The 10,034-nt window shown below is 34.0% G+C and overlaps 2 protein-coding genes across 2 annotated transcripts; both read right to left on the bottom strand.

Moving 5' to 3' along the window:
• Window positions 1-444: 444 nt before the first annotated feature.
• Window positions 445-4,852, bottom strand: EDA14 (embryo sac development arrest 14). The gene is made up of 8 exons (XM_068613625.1): window positions 4,711-4,852; window positions 4,520-4,610; window positions 4,352-4,443; window positions 4,159-4,252; window positions 3,977-4,056; window positions 2,961-3,044; window positions 896-995; window positions 445-813 (listed from the first exon to the last, which is right to left on the bottom strand). Exons 1-8 carry the CDS (start codon window positions 4,764-4,766, stop codon window positions 721-723), a joined length of 690 nt encoding a protein of 229 aa, XP_068469726.1. The 5' UTR covers window positions 4,767-4,852; the 3' UTR covers window positions 445-720.
• A 2,148-nt stretch (window positions 4,853-7,000) lies between these two features.
• Window positions 7,001-9,747, bottom strand: LOC137811796 (G-box-binding factor 4). The gene is made up of 4 exons (XM_068613624.1): window positions 8,798-9,747; window positions 8,490-8,561; window positions 7,940-7,969; window positions 7,001-7,473 (listed from the first exon to the last, which is right to left on the bottom strand). The coding sequence occupies exons 1-4, from the start codon at window positions 9,353-9,355 to the stop codon at window positions 7,390-7,392; spliced, it is 744 nt and encodes a 247-aa protein (XP_068469725.1). The 5' UTR covers window positions 9,356-9,747; the 3' UTR covers window positions 7,001-7,389.
• Between the last annotated feature and the right edge of the window lie 287 nt (window positions 9,748-10,034).

Genomic DNA, 10,034 nt, shown 5'->3' with positions numbered 1-10,034 from the left:
ATAGAAGGAGGAACAAATGAGAATAGAAGAATAGTAGACAATCGGTATATGAAGAGAAGAAAATATAAGAAAGAAAAACTGAACAAAATGAGAATAGAAAAATAACAGTGATATTTTAAAAGGGTAGCATTAATGAAAAGAGAAGAAAAAGGAAGGTTCAAGTATTAAAAAGAATATACAAAGAATATTCTATTTCCTCACGGAAAACTTTTGCTGATCAGATATAGTAAAAGTATATTGTTTCAGAAAAGTGTAACCAAAACGTTGTATTTCCTTTGTATATTGTTTTGTAGATGTTAGAAATGTTGGGTAACCCTCCATGGTTAGCTGTTTAACGTCTCTGTAAAATGGAACCTGATCGTCCTGTAAATTTCATTTGCATACGTCCGGGAACCATGTCTAGAGAATTTGCAGCAACGTACTATGACAGTTACATGGAAACAATTAACATGAAAATTTAATATATATATTAGACTTACAAAATTTAGTAGCCAGAACATCAAAGGTTACATGATCAAGGAGTTCTTAACAAGAAAGCGACAGTTATTGGCATCAGTTCCCATTTAATCGTATTCATGTATGCCATTCAATTCTGGTGCTAGGAATGTTGATGCTTCCTCTACATGTAAAATCTCCTTCTTCATTGTACTACTCGGGACCAAACCCAGAAGTACTTAACCATTGTGCTAAATGGTAAAAAGGCCAAAAAGAACCTCAATATCAACGCTTTCTTTCAGCACGCCACTTGTATACTGGTTGATTAGTTGGACAGACAATCTCATCTTCAGTTAGTTTGCGCTTCCTACCATTTTTCTGTTCATAGATGGAATATCCTTTGAGTATTTTACATAAGACCTTAAAAAGGTACACAATAAGCAATGCAAAATATCAATACCTGCAACTCCTTCTTCATTGCCATATCCATGTAGATTTTCTCTAGTTGGCTGAGTCTATTCTTCCTTGCTTCCAACTCTTTATAAGACCCAGCTGTTTTCCTGTATAACAAAAGTAACTAATTATCAAACTGATATGGTATAATGGTACTATAAATCAAACAGAGATAACAAAGGGAAGTCACAATAGCAACATAGATAAAAAGAAACAATTCATTATTTTTAATAAGTGAAATTTAAGTCTAATTCAGCTTGATAAAATTGAGATTTGCACTCATTTGTATATTATAATTCAGTCAAATCTCTAATCGATATGGAATTTCCAACATATCTCCTCACACCAAGGACTGAATATCTCGAGTGGAATTAGGAGGACAGTGAGTGACACAAAAAGACCAACAAACTTGACTAATCTTAAAAATGGCTTATACCATCAAAAGAAAATAAAATTTAAGTCTAATTCAATCTCATAAAACCGACTTGGTAAGGCGAGATTTACACCCACCTATATATTATAATTTGGTCATATTTCTAATCAATGTAGGATCTTCAATACATTATAAAACAAGGAAAGCTTTCATGAGCCGATTTACAACATATTCAACCCAACACAAACACTTTAATAAGGCTAAATAGGTCAGAACCATGGTAGTTGAATCGTGAATCGTATCGTGAATCGAAGAGCCTATATTTCGAATCGTGAATCGTTTCGTATCGCGAATGGTAAGATTCATAAACATTTAAAAAATATAACATAATATTTTAAAAATATAACATAAGACATATAAACATGTAAAAATATAATTAATAATCACAATCACATTAAAAAAGAGTTGTTATATCACTGGTCATATTAGGTTAATATTTGGTCATATTAGGTTAATATTATAATGGTTGGATTGGGCTTGGTTATATGGCCCAATTCCTTGTAAAAATATAATTAATAATCACAAACACTTTAAGAAAAGAGTTATTATATCATTGGCCAGATTAGGTTAATATTTGGACAAATTAGTTTAATATTATAATGATTGGATTAGGTTGGGTTATATGGATTGGGCTGGGTTATATGCCTACAGCACCTACGACTACAACACCTCCGACGACTGCAATGCCTCCAACAACTGCAACATCTCCGACGACTCTCGATATCTTTGCTCGTGAACCCAAGTGTCTCGCGCCTCACGCTGCTCCAGCGTTTGCTTCACCGCCGTTCTGACATTCACTTCGCCATCTTGCCTTCATCGTCGTTCGCACCTTCCGTTCGTCCACCTCAAGTTCAATAATGGTGTAGGTTTGCGAGTAAAAAAGTTAAAATTAGGTTTTTTATAAAACCAATTCAAGTAACCCAACCCAATTCACACCTAAACCCAGAATAAAACTCAAGTCGTGATACGGAACCTATTCACGATTAAAACGATTCTTGATTCAATTCACACGATACAACCACGATACGGGAGTGAAAACAATTCTTCTCACGATTCGTATCGCTGGTATCTGGAACCACATCGTATCGCACGATTCGTATCGTGAATCGTACGATACTTACTACCATGGTCAGAACTAATAGCAATCAATATGACCATAATTGTAATTCATTTATCTATTTTGGGTTAAATTATCTCAATCATTCCTACTAAAAGACCACTTCTGAATAAAAAAAATGCTACAATAAAAGCCATGCAAATATATAAACATTAAACTTGTCACTCATGAAGGAATCTTCAAGCCTAATGTCCGAATAAGGGGTGATTGCCAAGACTCAGACCTCACATTACTGCAAAAACATCTTAATATTGTTGGCATTATTAGATACTTAATAAAATTAACAATCTTAAAGCCCATTAAAGAGGGGGGGAAATAATTTCATACAACAGATCCCTGAAAAAGTTTCAGTAGAGACAAATCATTTACCAGCTTTTTTTAATCTAACACAAGACATCAAACAAAACAAGGAATTGATCAAAGTCTGTCAAGACAAATCATTTAACAAAAGATGTTCATCTCATACAACCTGTCGAAAAGAACAAGGAATTTATCAGAGTCAAGTCAAATGTAGGGATGTACCTCTTAATGACAGCAGGAATTTTGTAAGTAGTGCGTGGAATTTCACTTTTTGAATATCGTGATTGTAACTCTTTAGCCTCTTCCCTATACATGGACAAAGATTAAAAAGGTTAGCCATTCAGAATATAAAGAGAAAGAAGGAAATGGGAGTGGAGGTGGAAAAGTAGCATATCAATCAATAAATCAATAATGGAAGTACTACATAGCTGGAGAAAAGTAATTGAGTTCACTACTGAAAGAAGATATCTTGTTGTAAACATGACTATAGGACCATTTGGAAAAACCTCTATGAAGCTTACTTGGGTTTATCTTATCATCAAACATATAAACACTTAAGTTGAAATGAAAATGTTGGGTTAGTGATCATCTTATAAGCTCTATTCAGCTTTATCTGAATAAGCTTACAGTGAAACTTGTCAAAATAGGTTGCTGAATAAAGAACTTATGACATAGCTCACCTGATAAGCTTTTTTTGAATAAATACTTTGTAAGTATAAGAGTATAGTATGGCTAGTATATAAGTAACATATATCTTGTAATCACAACTGAGTGTGTTGTGTCAGAAATTCAGTCAACAATAGTTACTCCTCACCGTAATCTGTGTAAGTACCTATGTAGCACTCTAATAAATGAATGAAATCATTTTTCCCTTTCTCTTCTCTGTTCTCCACAAACACAGTTTTACGTTAAGCTACTTATCAAAATATATGCTATATATATAATATAATATAATATAAACAAATAACATTTGCACACAAGAACACAAATTGGAATTGCATACCAATTTTTTTATCATAGCCATAATGTCATATTGAACATAATTTATCATCTCAGGAACAAGTAGGAAGTTGAGACCAGGGCCTTAATACAAGATGAAAACATCATCCTTTAAATTTTGCATAACTAAATAAGTAAGAACTTTCACAACAACTAAGTACACCAATCAAATAAAACATATTAACATTTTAAAAAATGAATCCATGCTGGTCAAAGAATGATAGCTCAGAAACGCATACCTGTCCTCAGCAAAGAAAACATGTTTGTTTGCAGGCTGATTATCAATAGAGTGCAGCGAGGCAGTTAGCCTATCAATTTTCTGCAAGGAAGACCAAACATTCCCAGTTAAACCTACACTGTCATAATATTTCGCACAAAACCCCATTAAAAACAAGAGAACAATTCAAAGCAAAGCACCCACCTTTCTCTCACTCTGAACCTTCTGAAGAATGTAACCCATATCCTGCGTCTTCATAAGCATAAGCTCTTCCTGGGAATACTTATTTGCTTCACTCCTACACAAGTCAACAAGCACAACAATGTAACACATCCTCAACAACAACAACAACAAATCACAGAAAACAGAAAAGGCCATGTAGCAAGTCATCAATTACTCTGGTCTGTGAACTCCATCAACGGTTTTTGTTCTAGACATCTTGAAGTAAAACTCATCTTCGTTTCTATTAGCTGCTTTTTCCTTAAGTTTCTGTAAAACGAAAGAAGATTGAAAAGTGGTTAAAGCGAAGGAACGAGAATTTGATGAAGAGAGCGTGAAACTGTACCCGTAAAGTATCCTCTTTCCTGTGGAATGCTTTAGCACGCTGGACATAGTCCTTATGCTTTTCGAGCAGGCCGAATTTTTTCCTCGCTGACCTAACCAATGAAAAAAACAATAATAAACAAAATGAAGTTGTGAAGAAGTGATTTAAGCAGTGATTGAAAGAATAGCAATTGAGAGAAAGAAGAGACTCACGGTTGAGAACGCTCTTTGTGAGCACGACTGGGAATGGCGTTTCGAAGTGAGGACATGTTTCCCTCTCACTCTAACCTCTGCACGCGGTGCCTTCTGCGTTTGCTTTTCTTTTCGCGTAATAATAATAACAACCTATTAGCATATGATTTAAATGGGCCGGCCCAATTATATTCTTGTAGATATTGTTTTAGACAATTGCCGTTTTTTACTCATGATTTGTTTCAGCACCTCCGTAAAGGTCTTGAAAAAAATAACGTTTTAGATTCTCAAATGCTATACTTCTAAATTATATTCTAAATTTTTAAAATTAATTAATTTGAATTATATAATTAAGAATGTATTATTTATTCTAATTTACAATTTAAAATATTTTTCTAGATAAAAAAAAATATTATAGATTACACAATCTTAAAAACATAATTATAAATATATTTATATAATATAAAATATATTTTTAAATTTTAGAGTGTCTTATTTAAAATAGATTCATATAATTTAGAATCTGTTTTACCCATAAATAAAATAATTAAGACTAGAACCCTCTCCTATTTGTTCTAGAAGTAGAAGGAAGATACTAAACTTTTTAATTCTTTATACTACTTGTTCTTGCCGGTTGACCTTCAGATTGACTGGATGGGCAAGCTCCGCTAAGATAGAGAGACTCTAACTGTTGATCACACTCCGACGATTAAGTCAGTGAGAGCATACATAGAAACAGTTTCAATCTCTAATACTCAGAAACAACATACATTTACTGGGGTTTCAAACCCCCTTTATAGTTATTCCTCTAACAACTTTCCCTCACGAAAATATCTCTACAGAAAGTATAAAATAATAACATAATATAATAATAGAAAATCACCTGCTCACATGCACCTTTCATGTTTAGGTGCTAACAACAGGAAAATATTTTGTCCACGGGCACCTTTCTCACGGTGCTAACAACATAAGAATCTCGTGCACTTTTATTCTTGGGTGCTCTCTACTTATTTTACAGTTTTATATATTCAACCAACAACTTTATGCATATATTCAACTAACAGCTTTCTGCTATATTCATATATATTCTATTCTAACAACTTAATATATATCGACATATATATTTAACTAATAGTTTTATATTAATATATGACCAAACTTATTATTTTCTCTATTTTAATTATACTTCATCGGGTTTACCAACGAAACTAGGACGAACCCAGGACCTGCTTTTGGGCCCAAAATCGAGCTGATCATATCCAAATACTTGGATCGAGGTCCCGAACACACGAGCTCTTCTGTCCCATACACCCATCTTTGAATGGTAAAAAAAAAAAAGAATTGGCATTTATATTTTCTAACTTTTAATATAATATATTTTTTGTGGGAGTGCAGGAAGAAAAATATAGAAGTGCAGAAAAATCATCCTTACTTTGCGTGAACTACTCTCCAATCCCAAAACCACGACCAATAAATTTAAAGCTTTTTAATCAATATAAATCAGTTTTTTTAATTGATATTAATATAAATTATTTTTTAAATAATACTATCAGTACTATTTAGGTAAGAATTATTTCTCAATATAAATATCTGAAGTTGATAACACTTTTTTTAAATGTCAGCCAAGTGTTTTTTTATTAAAGTTTGTAATGATTATTTTTTATATATATAGAAGGTTAAAGTAATATATTTTGTATTTGGTAATAATTAAATATTATACTTGAATAAAAAAGTTAAAACTTAATAATTTTAAATTATCTTATTGAAATTAAATATTTGAAAAGTTAAATAATTTAAAATAGAAAAAAATTCAAATTTGTTGTATTAAATTTCTTAAAAATTATAGAATTATCTATCGTGATAAAAGGTTAGAGAAGCCTACAAGTGTGTTCTAATTCACTCCTGGTGTTTGTGGCATTACTTTTTTGTATTTTCTTTTGTTTGGGCTTATGCATTATTAAATAAGAAACAAATATCTTTCAATGAACAATTTCATAGGTTCGATTCCCCATGTTGATGTTAGCTAGGTGATTGAAAAGTGCAGTGACATGAGCACTAAGTTTTGGGGTTCAACCCCAAATAAAAGATAAATAAAACAGCAACTAACAACCTTCATTCTCAACCTCCAAAACTTCCCTTTTCCCAATACCAAAAAGTAAAACCACATATTTTAGTTTCAAAGGTTATCTTTTGTCAAAAATAACATATTTGTACCTTTATTAATAAGTCATTTATTTACTACTAATCTTTTACTCAGAACTTAATTTAACTATTAAATGAGAGTTTGAAAGAGTAAGTTGTGATAATCATGTGATCTTTCAAACTATGGCAGTGTACATTAAAATCTGCTGAACATTGTTCATCCAATCTCTCACCTACTGTTGTACCTCATCCACAAAGCATGACATCCAAATTGCATAAATTATCATAACACAACTTCTTATTTCAACTTTTCCTACAAGGCCTAATGCTGGCAAAACCCACCCAGAAATCATGGATCATCCACAAACTGTGGACCAATAGAAGAATACTTTCAGGTTGAATCAAATTACTTGGATTAAATGGCCCCAGCTATTTTTTCTATACAATGTCACTCCGAGAATATGCATTTGCAATTACATGCAATCTCTTAAACCTTTACCCCTTATATCTACACCAAGTCACAAAGCTAGTTTGTTGATGAGAATGATGAAAAACACATCACAATGATTGAGCTGAATTTACTCTCCGAAGCTTCTTTTTGGGTTTAGGCATCTCTTCAACCGGAATGATGAACTCAAATAGCTGCAGGAAATGAAATTAACTGTTATAGAGATTAGAGTGATAACCACAATATAAAAAAAAAAGTAACACTATGGTTATTACTTCTTGAGACCATCAGTTGTACATCAATTAAATTGGTGTATAAAGTGTAAGTTAAGAATATATGAAAGTGTAATCCAGATGAGGTAAGTATGATAGTAGGGACAATCTAGATGTCATATCATTTTATGCTCTGTACAATAAAAGCCATAGTCACTAGTATTAGAATTTAGTTTATAAGGACCATTTAGTTTATAAGGACCAGTAAATAAGTTAGAGTAGCATAAAAGAATGACTACACGCAAAAGTAATCCCAAAAGAGAGTATAAATTACAATTTAATATAATTTTTATCTCAAACTAGAACTTCTTGAATAAATGTGAGACAAGATGTATACCAAATAACTTGCATCTGAACATGTCTAGAAGAGAGCATATACATTACATACCTGCTTTTTCCTCTGCCTTCTCATCTCAGCCTGCATTCAAGACCAAGATTTCAAAAACCAATTGTACAAGTCAGATTTCAGGCACAAAATGTAAAAAATCTTCAACCGGAAAGAAAGGTTCACAACAAAAGACAGGACTCCAATTCACAAATAAAGTTGTATTAATCTACTAAACAGAAATTTTAAACTTTTACCAGACAAATAGAGAACACCAAATCATTCCCTCAAAGAATACTCGATAGAATCTCACCAATCTTTGAACCAAACCAATTCTATGCTTTCAACAGAAGTAATCATTCAATACAAGAGTCCCAAAGACCAAAATAACAAAATTGCAAACCCACCACCAACCATTGATTCTCATTCTTTTTTTCCGATAATTGTAATAGGAAGTTTAGAACCATAGACTCCCAGTAGTAATACAAGTTTTAAAATTTTTGAACAGGAAATCGGACTAACCCTGCCTCCACAACAACTAAACCATGATTACTAATTACTGAAAAAAAATAAGAACTCGTATAAACACAAAACAAAGTCATCAAACCATCACCTCTTCATTAAGTAACCGAGCATTCTCTTGCTCCAACTGGTGAACCAGATATTCGAGCTCGGATGTGTAAGCCTGCACAAGGAAGGAACCCTCCAACCATAAGCTCCACAACAAACCCAAAAACCAAACCAAAACAAAAATCCTAAATTTAATTCAGTAGATTCTCAATAAGCTAAATCCAACCTCGAAACTTGAAACCACATCAAAACAAAAGATTTTGGGCTTCCCACAAGTATCCCTCCTCAATAAAAGTGAACACTTTTTCCAACGCTTTGGCCAACATCAGACAAAGTTAGAGGAGTAAGTACCTGCTTGCGTTCCCGGGACCTAGCGGCGGATTCTCGATTCTTGATCATTCTCCTCTGCTTCTGCAGAGTGGCCTTATCAACCGGTTCCTCCACGACCCTTCTCTTCCCTTTGTGAACCGAATTGGAGGGCGCAACGCCGTTTCCAAAGGGCTCCACGGAGGAAGAGGAGCCTTCAGCAGGGAGAGGGAGAGGGAAGGGGAGAGGGGAAGAAGAGGAAGGGGGCAGAACCCCTCTGACGTCCTCCTCTCTGACGGCACCGGCCTTGGTGAGGAAATCCTCGAGGGTAATGGCCTCGTAGCTCTCAGGGGCGGTGGCGTTAACGTTGGCGCCATTACCGTCTCCGGAGGCGTTGGCAGCGGGGTTGTGGGGGTGAGCGCCGGCAACGATCTCCTTCCAGACGTCATCGACGGTCTTGGCGGCGACAGGGGTGATGGACTTGAGGAGGTCGTCCATGGAGGTAGGGTGGTGCAGATCGGAGAGAAGAAGAGAGGTAAGGGGAGATATAGAAGAATCGCGTGGCAGATCCGGATTCGTCGAGACAACCTTCGACGACGCCATGCCGCGTTTCAAGCCGTCTTTTTTTCTCTCTTTCTTCTCTCTCTTTCTTCCTCTTCAACTCTCACCAAGTAACACACACCACCACCTCCATTTCTTTTCTTATTATTGTATTCACACTTTCACTGTGTTTCATTGAACAAAGCAAAAGCATGATCTTCTCTGTTACTCATTAAATAACAACCTTTATCTTCTTCTTCTTCTCCTTCTTCTCCTTTTTTATTTTATTTTTTCACTTCACATGCCATTAATGAATCTCACTGTTCACACGTCTTTTGTGTTTTCCTCTACTTTTACTATTTCCTCCTCTCACCTAAGCTTTTTACATACTCATCTCCTTTCTTCATGCTCTCGTCTACTTTTCATTTGCTTTAATACTGTAAATAAATAATTGTAAGACTTTCTTTTTCCAAAATGGCTAAGTAAATACAAATAATAATATACACATTCAAATTCACATTCTTGATGCATAAATTTCTCAAAAATAATATTTATTACTCTCATGGTGCCTTAAATTATCTATTCACGTAAACTGTTTTGTTTTTTTACTATTACTCTCTCTTACGGTTACTCAGACTCTTATTTCTTTTTGTTGTCATGACTTTGCATTCATTGCTTAAGGTAAGGGAGAAAGAAGTTACCACTTCTTCACTTCATTTTCTATTCTTTATTTACTACAAAA

The sequence above is a fragment of the Phaseolus vulgaris genome, chromosome 2, assembly GCF_051622355.1.
Source record: "Phaseolus vulgaris cultivar YP4 chromosome 2, ASM5162235v1, whole genome shotgun sequence".
NCBI lineage: Eukaryota > Viridiplantae > Streptophyta > Magnoliopsida > Fabales > Fabaceae > Phaseolus > Phaseolus vulgaris.
Note: the sequence above shows the minus strand (reverse complement) of the source record. Positions and strands in the feature narration are given on the sequence as shown.

Bases quoted from the DNA above. Each gene is read 5' to 3' on its own strand.
- EDA14 (XM_068613625.1), bottom strand. From the start codon at position 4,766: ATGTCCTCACTTCGAAACGCCATTCCCAGTCGTGCTCACAAAGAGCGT. The intron at 4,444-4,519 runs GTACAGTTTCAC...TTCGTTTTACAG, and splicing joins GGAAAGAGGATACTTTACGG to AAACTTAAGGAAAAAGCAGC. The intron at 3,045-3,976 runs GTATGCGTTTCT...GTCCATGTATAG, and splicing joins GTTTTCTTTGCTGAGGACAG to GGAAGAGGCTAAAGAGTTAC.
- LOC137811796 (XM_068613624.1), bottom strand. From the start codon at position 9,355: ATGGCGTCGTCGAAGGTTGTCTCGACGAATCCGGATCTGCCACGCGAT. The intron at 8,562-8,797 runs GTACTTACTCCT...TTCCTTGTGCAG, and splicing joins GGTCCCGGGAACGCAAGCAG to GCTTACACATCCGAGCTCGA. The intron at 7,474-7,939 runs GTATGTAATGTA...CATTTCCTGCAG, and splicing joins GAAGGCAGAGGAAAAAGCAG to CTATTTGAGTTCATCATTCC.